The sequence below is a fragment of the Lissotriton vulgaris genome, chromosome 7 (assembly GCF_964263255.1).
Source record: "Lissotriton vulgaris chromosome 7, aLisVul1.2, whole genome shotgun sequence".
Lineage (NCBI taxonomy): Eukaryota > Metazoa > Chordata > Amphibia > Caudata > Salamandridae > Lissotriton > Lissotriton vulgaris.
Window position 1 is genome coordinate 616,741,643 of NC_141695.1, and position 17,509 is coordinate 616,759,151.

Consider the following 17,509-nt stretch of genomic DNA (forward strand, 5'->3'; position numbering starts at 1 on the left):
AGGTCAATGCTACTAGGTTATCCTTGACTGAGAATGAAAAAGATCCTATTACGGTAGCTAAATTATTGGAGGATCTTGAGGTGAACAGATCCTTGAGTGAGAGTAGTGGTCTTAAATTGAAGTCCAAATGGATACCACAATCAACAACTGGAAATACTATTGATGTTTTTTATAGATCTGTTAACTTTGAAGTCGATAAGATTATTGACAAGAGCAGGGATGTTAGACCTTACAGGAAGAATGACAACCTATCTGTGGGGGAGAGACATGCACTGGCGGCCAACAAAGATATAACTATCCGCATTGCAGATAAAAGGGGAAATATATTTGTAATGGATACGCAAATGTATAATGAAGAAATTCTGTCTCAGGTTATTAATGAGATGTATTATGAGCCTTTGAGTGGAAACCCCTTAGCAGATCTGACAACTAGGATTAATAGACAACTGAAAATATGGTATGACCAGACGCTTCTTGACTTTGATGAATATAACTACGTAGTAGTATCAACCCCCCGATCACCTTGTCTGTATACACTACCCAAGGTGCATAAGAGTAGAGAGAGACCCCCTGGGATAGGGCATAGGCATAGGGGGCCCGACGGAGAGATTGTCAGAATATATAGATATTTTTCTGAGACCATATGTACATAATCTCCCGTCGTTTATTCAGGATACCAAACATGTGTTGAATGTTATGAGTGACTTAACTTGGGAACCAGGAATGTACTTAGTAACCCTTGATGTGGTATCCGTATATTCTAATATCCAACACCATTTGGGGATTCAAGCTATTGAGACATTTCTCAATAAAAGACCGGCTGAGTTCTTTGACCATACAATGATGATTCTGAAAATGCCAGAATTGGTACTTAAAAATAATGTTTTTCTGTTCAACAACAAGTGGTACAGGCAGTGCCTTGGGACAGCGATGGGTTCCAGATTCGCTCCGTCTTTTGCTAACCTCTTTATGGGGTGGTTTGAAGCCGAGTGGATCTGGGGCCGTCGCGGGCATAGATGGATAGAATACATCCACTACTAGGGTCGTTTTATTGACTGCTGCTTGATGATATGGACTAGTACCCTGGAGAAACTGAAAGAGTTCTTCTTGTATCTAAATGACAATGATGTTAATCTACGCTTTACTACTCATTTCAACCAAGAGAGAATAGCATTTTTGGATATTGAATTGTATATCTGTGAGAATAAACTGTGCAGTAGGATGTATAGGAAGGAAACAAGCTGCAACGCATTATTACATGCACGAAGCTGTCACCCTAAGAGACATATTAACACGGTACCTTTCGGTGAAATGGTGAGAGCTAGAAGGAATTGCTCAGAGGACAGTGACTTTCAGTGGAATCTATCAGATATTTCACGTAGATTCAAGGCAAGGGGCAATGACCAGAGGGTTATAGACAAAGCCAGGAAGAGAGCATGTAGTCTCAAACGAGCACAAACTCTTTTACCTTAGGAGACTGATACCAAAGAGAAGGTAGGGCAGAGGGTACGTCTGATTACCCACTATAGTGTGGAGAGTCACTAACTTTACACTATTTTAAACAAATACTGGCATTTACTTAAAGCAGACAAGGACCTTATGCCCTTTATAGGTGAGAGACCCAGTATAACATTCTGAAAAAATAAAACACTAGCTAACACTGTGAGTCCCAGTTACCCCGTTAAAGGTTCGAACATTTGGTTAAGCAATAAGATGAAGGGATTTTACAAATGTGGACGGTGTAATTCCTGCAGGTGGGCAAAGAGAAAAATAACAAGCTTTAGTTACAATGGAACTGGTACATATGAAATCGATGTTTTTATTAATTGTGACACGACATATGTGGTGTATGTGATAGCCTGTTCATGTGGCAAAATTTATGTGGGCAGCTCAATTAGGAGACTTCGAGACAGAATGATGGAACATTTCAGGGCATGGAAGAATGGTGATACGAGATATCCCATGGAGGCACACGCTGTCCAGAATTATGATAAAAGGGACAATCCTGTTTTTTGTTTTCATGGAATTGACCATGTCAACCAGGACCCAAGAGGTGGCAACAGACAACTGAAACTTAGACTTAGGGAGGTCCTTTGGTTGATGAAATTGAGAGCTGTGGAACTCGGTATGAATATTGATAACGAATTCCAATATTTTTTGGGACAAGAATGAATGTAATGGCTCACTAAATGTTTTCGATTGAGGGAACATCTGTGTGCATAATGTCCCTACCTGTCAGTGTGGTATGTGTTTTATCGTTGATCTGTTTATATTAATTCAACCATTTGACTGATGTATTATTGAATAACCATTTGGAAATAGGTTATCGATGTACTAGGTGATGGTAAAATGTGATTGTTTAAAATTATCATAACCTCTTGTGTATGACTGATATAACTGTATGTGATGGTGATATATTGTGAATGATTCAGAACTATTTTATGGGGTATGTTTTAATGGTTTTGTATATGCCTCCTGTTTTCTCTGAACTTATTGGACTTCTTCCTCTTTCTTTCACTACTGAGAACATATACATTCTTTCGAGTTAAGAGAGACTTACGAATTTGATTTATGTTAAGAACCCGGGGAAGCACACCGCTACCCATTTGAGTTGCGTTGAGGGAGCGTGTAGTATTAGGTCCTTTATGGCGATACTGATGCTATAGGGTCACGTCCAGTGCACGTTTAGACTATTTTTGATTATACAGATTATCAACATACAGGCTCTATACGGTGAAATTGATATTATTTCTCACTGTATTTTTCGACAATTTTTGAGTATTTAGATTATAACAGATGGTGGCATAATTATTAAAAGATTTTTAATATATCTTATCATGACTTGTAGACCTAAGTCTAGTATAGTATGTACGGGAATCTGTACGGGTTTTGGTTGATTCGTGTTTCTTTATATGTTGAAAGATGGCGCCCACGGTATCCGGCTATTTACGTGTCACCTTACATGGCGCTGTTTCGAACATCGAAAAACCTATTGTATTCTTATATATGTTCTTAGAATATAGAGTCAGTGCCGAGGTGAGCAGTAATTTTGGTTTTGATATGTCTGGAGATATTGCATTAATTTAGAACAATACTATTCAGAGTTTATGGATATTGCCTATTACAAGATGGCGCTCTACATAATACTCCATATAAGGGTATTCCAATATGGCGCTGGTGTAGAACGCCGGCTACCGTGGGGATCTGTCGATACCGTGGCACATATGGTAAGCGTGATTGCCCGTGAGGGATTCTTTAGTTATGTTACAATTTTATTATGGAATTTGGGTAACGATTAGCGTTACATAACCGTCTCATTGAATTCTTTTATAGGTCGTAACTCTGTACTATTGTTGACCGAGTGTTGGAACGAATGAAGATTTTCGCTCTAGTGATTTGAAAATATGGGTAGATGGTGCTTTCAAGGTGTACTTTGTTCAGTGAATGCGTAGGATGCGCAGTGCATATGTTATGTTACAAGTGGTTATTTTGGACATTTGTTCTAGGATTGACGATTAATATTGGATGCACAAATACTGATTTTGGAATAGAGTGATTACAGAGGTGGATTGAACCAATACAGTAATTTTATAGCTACACAGTTACATGCCAATAGGATATAATGTAGGTTACTATGGGTAATTTTGGTAAATTTGATTCATTAGACTTTGTTAGGATCCTATGTATGGCACAACATATAATTTAGAATGTGGGGTGACTGAGCCATTGATGGTAGATGAGGGTCGTTCTTACTTTGGAGTTCATACTGGGGTATTTTGAGCATTGATGGCGAATTATTGTTTCAGGAAAATATTTGGATTCGGAATATTTGATTGACGAATTATTGGCGTGGTTATAGAAAATAGAGAACCGGTGATTTCTCTGGTACGTTTTTTTCCCCTTATTTATATATAAGGTGATGGTTCACTGTACTGTATATACACGTGATCAGAAGATGTGAACACTTGGACTCTCTTGATTCTATTCTTATCTTCAACACAGGATTCTTTCTACCTTTTTATATGATAATTCTTGATACAAAATTTGTTATTAGGGTATAGAATTTTATTTATTATTGTTTATTTGGGTTGCAGACCTGAGGAAGTCCATGTGCTTTACCCAGCACGACGAAACACGTGTTGGCTGCTGTACATGGATGTGAATTTTGACGACAAAGGCTGCATTGAGAAATAAATCGGCTTTGGCAACACAAAGATCTGGGATATTGGATCACTATATGGATTTTGGATTTCTGTGACTGTGTCAATTTATTGTTTCTATTTTCACAGATAGCGGGCATATATCAAGAATATACATTTGAGTGCTCGGGGAGAACTGTGTACTGATCTAGAAATGGCATTTGACACAGTAGACTTCGGGATATCTCTTAGAGCTGCTCCTGGTCATGTTATTGCTAGTGGGTGCACTTTTTGTCCACTAAGCCACGAGTCAAAGTCAGGAGCCACGTGTCAAAGGCAGGATGGGCATATACCGATCGGAGGATTGGACGGTAGGTGAGAGGATGTGTCAGGGATGCCCTCTGTTGCCTCTCCTATTTGCACTTAGCTCCTTGGAGCGATTGTTGCGCGATACAAATTGGCTTTTACATTTACATTTACATTTACTTATGATGGAGCCGTTGGCTGTCTGGGCAAGCCGAGAGATGTAGGAATGGGGCATTGTGTCAAGGAATGTGAGGCACTTCATTTCATTATATGTGTTGTTTTACCTGTCCCCCTTGCCTCTTTGGCCATTGACCCAGCAAAAAGGTTGCCTAATGTGGGCCTATGGTGGGAGACTTCCTGCTTCAGATATTTAGGGATTAATATAGCGCATATACAGACACTTCAGCTTCAACATAATATGGGCAGGATCCTGGAGGGACTGAGGGCCTCACTGTCATTTTGGAATATTTTGCCCCTTTTGTTAATGGACAGAATTGACGGTGCTTTTGCCTTGATGCTTGTATGTATTGCAGAATAATTTTGTCTGCTCCCGGCTCGTATATTCAGACAGTTAGACACCATCATAATCTCCTTTATATAGGCGGGAAAGTGAAGCAGAGTGTTGTTATCAACCCTGGCTAGACGGTACACGGATGGGGGGCTTGAAGTACAGGGCCTTGATATATATTTTTGCTGCTCAGCTGCAATATGCAGATTGATGGCCTGACTCTTCCAATAATCATGAAAAACGGTTATTGGGAGGGTGGGATGCAGTTGACATGCCTACCGGAGCTACTAATGGCGGGTGCAGGGTCCTCTTGGATGCCCCTCACATTCTTAAACACATAACCATATTGTGGTATGAGTTTGTACGGATGGTGTTGAAGCGGACCCCGTTCTATTGGATACTCTCCATTTGGATTGTGAAGCCCGTCTGACTATTAATGGATAATATGTCATTCCAGGCGTGATGTGATGATGGTTGCTATCAACTTGGAATCTGTACCCGGATGAGCACTTTATTTCCTTTGATGAGACTCGAGAATCTTTTATGATTGGCCCTGGTCACTTCCTGCAGTATGCTGGGTTAGTGCACATTGCTAAATTGACATGACCCACTTAACCTGCGGCAGCCCATACATCTGTTATGTTATGTTATGTTAAGGGGTGCTTATAAAGCGCACTGTCCCGTGAGTTTCCTGGCGCTGATTGGATGCTGAAAGAAGCAGAGGGGCTTTAGCTAGATTGTGGAAAAAGCCAGGTTTTTAGTGATTTACGGAATTGGATGAGAGTATTAGAAATCCTGACTGGGGGAGGAAGGGAGTTCCAAAATTTGGGGCCGAGGTAGGCAAATCTCCGACCACCGGATCTGCAGAGTTTAATGGAAGGGACAGCCAAGAGGTGTAAGTGTGATGATCTAAGGTTACGCGAAGGACAGTAGGGCCGGATAAGGGATTTCAGGAAAGCAGGACAAGAGCCAGAAAGAGACTTGAAGATAAGGCAGCCAAGCTTGAAGGCTGCCCTGAGGCTGACAGGGATCCAGTGTAATTTGATGAGAAGGGGTTTGGCAGACTGCCATTTCGGTATCCCGAGGGCCAGTCTCGCCGCCTGGTTTTGAATGATTTGCAGCCTATAGATGGAACATTTAGGCACGCCATAATAGATGGAATTCGAAAAATCCAGGCGGGAGAGGACAAGGGCCATGATAACTTGCAACAGAGCATCGGGGGTGAGGAGGTAGGCCACCTTCTTAATCCTGCGCAGCTGGAACATGCAGGAGGAGACCACCGTCCCCACCTGAGGCCCGAGAGATAGTCCAGCGTCAATGGTGACCCCGAGGCTTTTCACCGAGGCCACCGGGATGGGAGGGGGGCCAAGTTCTGCCGGCCAGAAATGTGGACCCCAGTGGGCAGAGCTCCTACCAGGAAGGAGAAGCTCCGTCTTTCCTGGGTTCAGTTTAAGCTGATTCTGACACATCCACTGCAGGATATGGGACATGACTGCCTGGAAATTAGAAATAGCAGAGGGAGAATTTAAAGAAAAGATGAGTTGCAGGTCGTCCGCGTAATTGAAGACGGTGACGTCCCACTGCCTCAAAGAAAAAAGAAGAGGACGGAGATACATCTACTCAAACTATGGGTGTTATATTGACGTGATTGATTACTCTCCTGTATAAAGCTATGCATGAAGACATAGTGGGGATTACTCCAAAGGTACGCTTGGTATTTGGACGCTAACTTAGATACACCCCTCACTGATAGGGACTGGGACATGGTTAATGCTCTTACGCATACGGTATCCTGCAATGCGCATTTTAAATTGACACACTACAATTTTTTTCGCACAGGTCCTACATTACACCACGGGGACTCCTGCGCTAGGATCCTACCGGCTCGGCAGCATGCCATAAGTGTGGTGCAGATGGGGTAGATTTGTTTCTTAGCCTGACGGTTTAGGTGCGTTCAGGGGTACTGGTGGTGCCAGAGATTCACAGGACAATGTACATCACCTTTGATCTTACTCTGGTCTTAGTCGTGGCCAAATGACGCATGGCCATCACTTGGATGGGTCCGGGACTCCCTGATTTTGACTGCTGGGGCGCAGGAACGTTATGGAATGGGTGGTAGCTGAGGAAACTCACATGAGACTTAGTAGGCAGGATGATAAGGCAGTGGGGGATATTGCTGTATGGAGTGATTTGTGTGCTGGGTACTTGGACCTGGAAGTTGACACTAATATTGAGGATACTGAAAGTGATGGTGGCTCTGGGAGTGAGTGATCGGCTATGTGGATTCTTTGTGAAGGAGGCATACTGGATCATCTGTGATAAAATGATCCTATTTCTCTTCCTGCCCCGAAGTGCTGTAATTTTGATTGCTTTAAGAACGTAAATAAATTGGTCAAAATTAAAAGAGAGATCTGCACACCTTGGTAACTCCATTTGTTTTGGGCACAGCATCTAAGAGCACAGAAACAGTTGAGCAAGAAACTTACGTCAGCATGTAGGGGTAGTGCTTATATGCTGCTCTGCTCTGTCACTTCTGGGGCAGAATGAATCCAGGTGGAGCACTGCTAAGGAAAACTTCTGGAATGCGTTGGTGCACAGGGTAATGGGTGTGTGTGGCTACTCCCCATCACTTATGTGGCAGAATGAAGCAAACAGGAGCATTACTATGGAAAACCCCTGTATCCATTCTGGTGCCCACTTCTGGGGCAGAATGAAGCTAATGGGAGCATTGCTATGCCAACATCAGGATAAAGTCTAGTGCCTGGGAAAATATTGATGAGGAATCTGTGGTTAGATAACATATACACCAGAAACAGTATTATTGATGGTAAGTAATTTGTTCATCCAGCTCAAAAGAGCTCTATTTAATTGTTGTAAAAGGTTTTGACTTCAGAAAAAATATATAACTTAATGGTCCAAGGAATGCCTTCCTTACGCAGATTTCCCTTCAAAAACCTTAGGAAAGAAGCAGTGGAGGTACTAGTCCTATCAGAAAGTAGAGAAAGAGTGGGAGGACCCTGAGATGGAAATCCTAAGGATCATTCCTTGGTGCCCTCACACATCCCTATGGATGTTATGCTTCATCGTAGGGCGTGCTCCTCGTAGGGCTAGCCCGGCAATGCCCTATGTGCCCCACAAAGGGTCGCTTAGCAGAGATCTTTTTACTTTTTTGCCGTATGATGAGAGGTATCTATGTGAGGGCATCAAGAATATGTGAAGTGGACTGGGTATGTGTAATAAAGTGAAGGGAAGCTAAAACTGTCTAAGAGATACCGTACTCAAATTTAATATGGTGATTCTCTTGGCAGGGTTAAAACATCCTTAAACGGTTGGGGCTACTGTAGACATATAATATACCCTGGTAGCCTAAATCAGTGATTGTGTTCTGGTTGACATGTTTCTCACCCAATGGCCCGAAAAAGGATCCGCAGCGCTTCTTCAGGACCCAAAAAATAGGGGGCTGTAACACTAGCCCATATGTAAAAAGTTATGTGCAATGTAGGTATTCCCTTAAAAGAAGATACCTGGTTCAATGAAAGATAAAGATAGAACGTCCAACCCTTTGAATCAGTCAAAAATGCCCCATAGGTCAATAAGCGACGGTAGCGCACAGCTGCTAAAATGGTGTTGGTGCGGGGAGCGCGACCTACCCTCTTCTGATAGCCTTTATTGATATTCATAAACCCTGATAATCACCATATGTATGTGAGGTCTGTAAAAAACTTATTTCAAGGAGAAAGCGTCTGTCTGAAATAATATATTGAATATTTTTACGCTGTCCATGTCCATCTAAAACATATAAGGCCATTTTTTTAACTCCAAAGTTAAAAAGAAATATAAACCAACAGTGGTTAAGACATCTTTAGTCTTTCTTTTCAAATCAAAATGTGGGGAATATAGCTGTAAAGATTACAAAAATCATTATAGATCTTTATAGTAGTAACTGTGCTAAAGTGGAACGGGGCAGGATGGGAGAGCTGACGGACCGTATTAACATCGAAAGAGGGTCCTTCAGTGATGTGTTTTCACCCTACTATACGTACATTATACATAAATGGGTGATTGACACGCTCCATGATTGCAATAATGATTCCCCCAAATTAGCTGGCCAGAATGTTCCTGCTGTACTCTTTACATGTGATATACTTTTAATTTCTAAATCTGTGGGCCTACAAAATTTGCTAGATAGATTCTCCTCCTGTAAACAATATGGTTTAGAAATAAATGTTACTAAATCAAAATTCTATGTCTTTTAATCTGCATACGTCCTTTAGGGGGAAGGTAAAGTTGTGAATCACTGAATTGGAGCAAATTAGGATTTTGATTATTTAGGCATACAATTAGCAACTACTTTGCTAATAGTCTCCCCAAAGTACTACAAGTCATATGACATTGCAGCTCACAGGCTCAGCAGTCAATAAAAAACATAAGTCCATCAAATTCCTGCCAAAATCTGGGGTGTAGACAATATCATAAGTCTGGCTAAAGTAGAAAATAGGTTTAGGAGATCAATTCTCAATATGCCCCAAAGCACCCCACTTACACCTTTATGCTTGGATTTGGGTCTTAAGAACATGGTTTTATTATATTAAGTGCAGGCTGTATAAGTTAGATCTTCATGTAGCCTGAAATAAACTATGAGTTGATCACTAGGAGGATGTTGGTTGTATGTGCATTAAAAGGTGACTAGAGACGTCATCAGCGGATAGCCTGACAGTAAATGCAAACTGGAGTTCAAACAGTATATGTATTGTATATAACCGCCCCAAGTAAGATCAATTTATGTGAAATGTAGACATGGGGTGTTACCATTAACTAGCATTCACAGCAAATGGCAAGCATCTGCTGATTGGTCATACCTGTGTCCCTCTTGCAAATTATGGCCTGAATCAGATGCACATTTTTGGTTCTTCTGTCCATTATGCCATTACTTAAGGAACCCTTGGATAATTCAACTTGTCGTTCTTTGAGCATGAGACACTGCATTGATGCTGACTGAATTTTAAGATCAGATAATACTGAGCGGATTGTATTTGCTGTGTCGAATATCTATAACTTGCCTGGCAGTTAAAACGTAAATTAATGAAAGAATTTTTAATTTTTTAAAATTTTTTATGTAATGGATTCAGTGTCATTTTTATTTACAGTTTTTAACCCTTGTATTATGAAGAAATGCTGTAACAAATTATGTTATGTATATTTAATAGATGTTTCCTTTGAAATAAACATTTTACTACTATTGCTAACTGCAATGCAAGTTGAGTTTAAAATGCCCATTCAAAGGGTTCAAATAAAAAAAAGAACTCTATGCTGAAAAATTGTTTATGATATCCAAATGTGTAAGAATAAACTCACATGTTACATTAGGGTACTTCTACATATTTAGACAACCCTCTCTGCCTTGCTCTTGATGTATTTAAAATATCATTGACTATATGTCTCTCCAAGATAATTTATATCTTCATCTATCCGACTGCTTGTAGGGTTGAATGACCCTGCACCTGGGACGGTGACGGAACACACTGGAAGCAGCCAATGGACCGCCTTCCAGGTACATCCAATTCTCATTCAGGACCCAAGCATTGTAGTGCATTTCGGTGCTCAGTGTTGCAAACACAGATATTGCTCTGTTTTATCACCAGTCCTTGTGTCTTTTGTTATATATACAGGTTCTAGTGGCTGTTGCAGTGTGTTGGTCTGTGTCTTGTGCGAACAAGTGAATGAAATTCAGCTAATTTTTCCTATTCATCCCTTTTTTGCAGAATGAACAAAGTGAGCTAGGATTCTTCAGTGCAAGTCGCAGCAACGCAAGCCCGAAGCCTCTGCTTCCATCAGTACCAATGCCCCAGTGTGGAGCACCAGCGAACTTTCCAGCTCCTCAGACAGGCCCCAGTCATTGTATGTCTAATCCCACTCCGTTCTTCTTATCCACCGGAGCTATACCCACAGAAACCTCTCATAAACCTGCACCTGTTACAAGTGCTCTACATGAGCTTGAGGTTCTGGGACAACAGCTCTTGGAAGAAGCCAAAGGGTACGTCGAGCTCTGGCACCTGTATGCGAGATGCATGTGACAAGTAATGTGTTATGCTTAGGGGTGGGCAGTAAACTCTGCCCCGCGGGTGAAGTTTTGTCCACTCAGCTTGGAGTGCGGAGTTCGGCAAAAATTCCACCTATCGCTGCATGATGGAGTTTTTCTCATACAAAGCTTTCCAACGTACAGATGTGAGCGAGAGAAAAAAACAAGCGCTAGACCACCTACCAGTGAGATTTCTAGACCATCTACCAGCGAGATTTCTCAACACGGGCGATCACTGCAGGTCATAACCATTCACGTTGAGACAGTTGCTGCTTGCATTGTGAAAGCTGCTACTCGAGTACAAAATCAATTTGAGCAGTGCTTCACGTTGGCTCTGTATGGAGCCAAGCGCCTGTATGGTTTTCTTCTTCTTCATATGTGGTGTCTAAAATGTAAACCTATAATTCAGAATTTCTCTTAGTTAGTGCATGAACTTTAAACAGAGCAAGTTAAGAGAAGAGTTTACCTGTCAGTTTGCTACTCTGTTTGTATATAGTTCATACATTACCTCAGAGAAACTCAGAATTATATGTTGAACTTTAGTCACTAGTCAAAGCAACGGCGCTCGGCTGTGCACAGAGCCTTCACAATAGTGTCCTTGGTGCATATCATTTTGCTATAGCTCATGTCACTGAGCTGCATTTGTTTGAACATTATCTTCCCCATAACAAGAATCATTCTCTTTCACCGACGGTACAGCCTTCGCAGTGTGTACATTTATTTATTTACATGTGCCCACATATGCAGCCTTATTAATTGAAGTTTCCTCTGTTATAGCTCATCATTACAAACCAAGTCTTTGGTGGCGACGTCCCAGGGAGGAATTCTTCTGTCCACTTTTGCATCGCCTGGTTCAGTGACATCTGTTACACACATGACCTCATCAATGCCCACCGCAGCTAGCACATCCAGACCAGAAGGACATGGGAGCCCTCTGTTTCAGCCTTCACAACAGGACAGTCCCTTGAAAGGCAGTGACTTCTCTCTAGGAAACGTCCATGTCCCGCTGGAATCTATAAAACCAAGTAGGTATTTGAGCTGATGTGTGTTCCACCTGTTACATAAGCTCTTCTTGTGAGTTAGACTGTGCATAATAAAAAGTGAGACCCACACCCAAAACCATCACTGTTCACACACATTGTTTTATGTTGATCCAGGCTTTCTCATCATATATTGCTGAGAGGTGTTTGTGGGTACATGATGGACATCCTTTCTGTTTTTCTTCAATCCCAGGCAGTACCCTTCCAGTTACAGCATACGACAAGAACGGCTTACGGATCTTGCTGCACTTCGCCAGCGAGTGTCCCATGGGACGGCCTGATGTACTGGTAGTGGTTGTCTCCATGCTAAACACAGCCCCTCTGCCCATTACCAACATTGTTCTACAAGCTGCAGTGCCAAAGGTAGGTGTGAGTACGAGTATGTGTGTGTGTGAGAGAAAGAAATTACTGCAAGTTGCATTCTTATTTTCTTATTTAAAGAGTACTCAAACATTCCATAAGTTGTTTTTTCTGTTATTTGTAATCTTGAGCATGAGGGGATGCAGCTAATACTTGAGGCTCCATTTCTATGGCCTGGATTTGGAGGTAGTAATTCTGCATGCCAAGAGGTACTTATACTAGTAAATCTGAAAGAGACACGTTAGTGATAGATTCCTTACCTTAGAATATCCCCAGGCGTCAGACTGGATCCAGAAAATTTTGCGTAGCTGTACCCCTGTGCGTCGGTAGGCGTCGTCTGCGGCACCGCGTCCGTCGTCGGCGTCGTGGGCACTGTGATGACGTCGTCAGAGTACTTAGACGCCGCCTCCGCGTGCTGACATCAGTTCTTCTTTTTTCCGCACCAGCAAGCGCAGATCTGGAAAAAGCAGTACTTCTAGTCACTTTTTGACTAACTTTTTTGATAATTTTGATCATCTTTTCGAAGTCGTTCGACTCCGATCAGTGCCATAGGGATGCCTGGATTCAAGCACTGCGAGGATTGCGACCGCACAATGTCGGTCACGGATCCTCACCACCTGTGTCTAATTTGTCTAGGCGTCGACCACGACGACAAGGCCTGCTCCGACTGCCGGCCCTCTCTTCGAAAGCCAGGCGGGAGCGGTCCCGCAGGCGACTCGAACTCCGGCAGTCGGCCTGCGCCGCAAGAGGTCCCGATCCCGTTCCCACGGGAGGTCGAGGGACAGGTCGCGGGGACGGAGCCAACACAGCTCCGGGAGTCGGCACCACTCCTCCGGGTCGAAGTCGTCGTCAGGTAAGAAACACAAGAAGTCGAAGAGGCGTCATCGCTCTTCTGACTCCCCCCCGACGCTCGCGGTGACACCGCCCACGCGGCTCCGCCGGACTCGCGGGCGTCGCGGCCTGCTCCACACCCTCCGGTCCCTGGGCGAGACGCGACACCGGGGGAGATCGAGCGCTTCCTCATGGCCATGAGGAACCTCTCTTCCCCGACGGGTTCTGCGGCGCCTTCGGGCCCAGCCGGTGCATGATGGATCACGAATGGCGTCTGAACTCGGACGTGGCGCAAGGCCTCTTTCTGCAGTGGGGAAAGCCTTGGTTAGATCTAATCGCCACCGAAGAGAACGCGCAATGTCATCAGTTCTGCGCGTTGGAATATCCAAGGCGGCACTCGCTCGGAGACGCTTTTCGTCGCGAGTGGAGTTGCGGTCTGTTGTACGCCTTTCCGCCTATACCACTTCTGCCCAGAGTGCTGAAGAAGATCAGGCGTGACCGGGCACAAGTCATCCTTGTGGCTCCGGACTGGGCACGAAGGTACTGGTATCCCGAGCTACTCAGTTTGTCAGTCGATCCCCCGGTTCGTCTGCCTCTTCAGGAGGACCTTTTGTCGCAGCAGCAGGAGACGGTCCTCCACCCGAACCTGTCCAGTCTCCACCTCCATGCTTGGAGATTGAGCGGCGACAGTTGAGGCCATTTGACTTGCCTCCTGAAGTATGTAACATCATTCTGGCAGCCAGGCGTCCCTCCACAAAGTCGGTATACGCCTGCAGGTGGAACAGATTTGTGGCATGGTGCACAGCAAAGGCTGTGGACCCTCTTTCTGCCCCTCTTCCTGAGGTTCTTCTCTTCCTTCTTTCTCTTTCCCAGCAGGGCTCTGCTCTGGGCACTATCAAGGGCTACCTTTCTACTATTTCAGCCTTTTTGAGGCTGCCTGATCAACCTTCTTTGTTCAAGTCCCCTATTGTTAATCAATTCTTGAAGGGCATCACACATACGTACCCTCCTGTTCTCTTTGTGATGCCTCAGTGGGACTTGAACTTGGTTCTTACATTTCTGATGTGCGCTCCCTTCGAGCCACTTCACAACTGTCCTCTCCGCCTTCTTACTTTGAAAACTGCCTTCCTGGTAGCCATCACCTCTGCCAGAAGAGTGAGTGAGCTCCAGGCTCTATCCTGTAAACCTCCTTTCCTTTCAGTCCATCCGGACAAGGTTGTGTTGCGCACAAGGCCCTCTTTCCTGCCCAAGGTAGTCACAGCCTTCCACATCGGGCAGTCCATTAACTTGCCCACCTTCTTTCCGCCTCCGCATCCCTCGAGAGAGGAAGAGAGGCTCCACCGTCTGGACCCAAAACGTGCGCTCTCGATTTATCTGGATAGCACACGCCAGTTCCGAGTGGATGACCAACTCTTTGTTGGTTACGTGGGCGCTAAGAAGGGGAAAGCGGTGCACAAGCGGACCATCTCGCAGTGGATCATCTTGTGTATTCAGGCGTGTTACTCCTTGGCTAAGAAGGAACCCTCTGTTGGGCTGAGGGCTCGTTCCACTCGGGCCACAGCGACCACAACTGCTTTGGGCCGAGGAGTGCCCTTGCAGGACATTTGCCAGGCGGCTACGTGGGCCTCGCTGCACACGTTTGCAAGACACTATTGCCTGGACAGCCAAGTCTGGAGGGATGGCTTCTTTGGCCGTTCCGTCCTCCAGGACTTTCTGGTGTGATTATTGGTTCGCAGACCCACCACCAGGATTGGTATTGCTGGGGTATCTATTCTAAGGTAAGGAATCTATCACTAACGTGCCTCTTTCAGATGCACAAGTTACTACTTGTGTAACGATATATCTGTAAGAGACATTAGTTAGTGATAGATTCCTTACCGACTCACCCATCCTCCCCGTTCTGTGAACCGATATCTAGGGTTAAGGTCATCCCCTTTCAGGGCCCTAGTTTCAAGGCACCAGTGTTGGTTTTTAGCATAGCTCTGCGTTTCTGGCGCGGAAAAGCTGTGTCTAAGAACTGACGTCAGAACGCGGAGGCAGCGTCTAAGTACTCCGACGACGTCATCACGGCGCCCACGACGTCAACGACTGACGCAGAGCCGCAGACGACGCCTACCGATGCGCAGGGGTACTGCTACGCAAAAGTTTCCGGATCCAGTCTGACGCCTGGGGATATTCTAAGGTAAGGAATCTGTCACTAACTAATGTCTCTTACAGATATATCGTTACACAAGTAGTAACTTGTGCTTCGGGGAATATGGAATTACTGGGGATCACCGGTTGAACCCTGCAGTTCCTCTGAGAAATGAGGAATTTCTGTGAAAATTGATAATTCTGGTATAATTCCCCTGGTAATTTTTCCTTTTCCTCCAGAGATTTTGGCTCCTTTGAGCAACCATAGTCTCATGGTAAAACTTACCAGGTGCCTAGGAAAATCGCAGACTTTGTAAATCTTTTGGGACTGAAACAGGAATTATGGTATCAGGAATGAAAAGATAACTCCGAATGAGGACTTCATTTGCATACAGGGTAGAGAGCATTGCAGACTGTCCGTTGTAGTGATTGCCTCCCTTCCAGTGTGTCCTTTTAGCATCCTAGGGTAACGTCCATTAGTTTTATTTGGAAGTATTGTAACTTTGTTTTTCAAAATTATATATTTAATTCCTTTAGTTTTGTACTTTGCTGTTCAATTGTTTTTTAGACAGTGTTGTTGTCTGATAACCGCTATACTGTGCTAACCGTTACTGGTTGAATTAGTGCGTGTTGTGCCTTTTTAGGTCTCGCCTGGGGAAAGCAGCACATGCGCTGCTCTCGACATGGAGAGGACCTTTTGGAATCGATTCTGCCAAAGATGAATGCACGCGTGTCCAAATGGACAAAGATAGCTGCTCTCGCCATCCCCAAAGCTAAACCCCAGGAGCTGACTCGCGAGTCTTCCCTCGAGCATTGCTAGTTAAACCTGCTGGTATTTCAGAGAGCCGGCTGATTTGTATGTGTATATTCTGAATTATGAAGTAAACGAACCAAACACTGGGGGGAGGTAAAGTGCTTTAGAAAGAAACAATGCTAACATTAATTCCTTAATAATGGTACATTTTACACGAGCACCATTTCTCTTGTGTGCACGTTACATTTGCAGGTCTATGTCTTTTTTTTTTTTCCTCATTCTGCAATAGAGTGTAATTGGAGTTATCAGGGACCCACTTCTCTGATTTCTGGTCCGTCACGACCCTTGGATTATGGGGTATTCAAGCTTTGTGGTTCCAGAGTGGGGTCTCCTTCTGTCCTTAACACTTTCAAGATCGAACTGGGGGAGCTGACCACCCTGGCCACTCACACTAGCACAATGTTTGTGTTTCTTTTTTTTTTTTTTTTGCCATTGCCTAATCATTGGAAATGTGCGGGCTTAACGTGGAGTGGTCTAGGTAACCTATCAATTTACATACTGGGATCTTTCCTAAAGCTCCCAAAAGTTATATTTCTTACTGGGTTTACCTTTTCTGTCCTATTTATTTATCTTATTTATAGAGGCCACCCATTCCAAGTGTGTGGGGGCAACCGGCTTTATCCGCTTAATGCATAGTTCTCTACGAGCTAATAAGATCAATATAAACAAGAGATTCTGTTCCTTAGTTGTAAAAGGATTCACCCCCTCCTGGCTGTTGACCCCAAAAATAACGAGATCCATACTTACAGTTATTGGTCTTCTCAATACTGCTTCTATGATTTTACTCACTTCCTGCCAGAAGCCATCGATCTGGGGGCACTGCCGGAACATATGTACGTCATCCGCACCTGGTAATCCACATTTGGGACACACTTTCATATTTGGACCACTGAATTTGGATAGCCTCTTTGGTGTCCAATAGGCTCTGTGGATCGTAAAGAGGTGATTTCTCCTTAAAGCAGCGGATTTCGCAATTGCCCAACATTTACCCATAGATACTTGCCACAGATTTTGTAGATCCAGTGACGGCAGTTCTTTCCCCCAGGTCGCTTCTGGAATTAGGAAGTTCTCCTCCCCTGCTGCAATAGGAGCCCAATACCAAGAAGCTTTTTCTTTTTTCATCTGGGAAGTCTTTATCATGTTTGTTTCAATTGTCTTATTTCCGGTATTTTTCTCTTTCGTTGTTTTTGCCCAGCTAGTGAGTTGGTAGAATTTGAACTTTAAAAGAGATGCATTTGTTTTTCCAGACAAAGTTTCCCAGTCTATTATCTTGTTGTCCACCATAAGTTGGCCCTAAAC

At 43.8% G+C, this 17,509-nt stretch overlaps 1 protein-coding gene across 2 annotated transcripts in view; it reads left to right on the forward strand.

Moving 5' to 3' along the window:
* The window catches only part of GGA3 (golgi associated, gamma adaptin ear containing, ARF binding protein 3), a 730,479-nt gene that overhangs the window by 643,445 nt on the left and 69,525 nt on the right, over positions 1-17,509 (forward strand). For both annotated transcript variants that reach the window (XM_086930774.1, XM_086930775.1), the window contains 4 exons: positions 10,437-10,504; positions 10,716-10,987; positions 11,810-12,057; positions 12,266-12,435. In XM_086930774.1, coding sequence (XP_086786900.1) covers positions 10,437-10,504; positions 10,716-10,987; positions 11,810-12,057; positions 12,266-12,435 — 758 coding nt within the window. The remainder of the gene's footprint in view (positions 1-10,436; positions 10,505-10,715; positions 10,988-11,809; positions 12,058-12,265; positions 12,436-17,509) is intronic.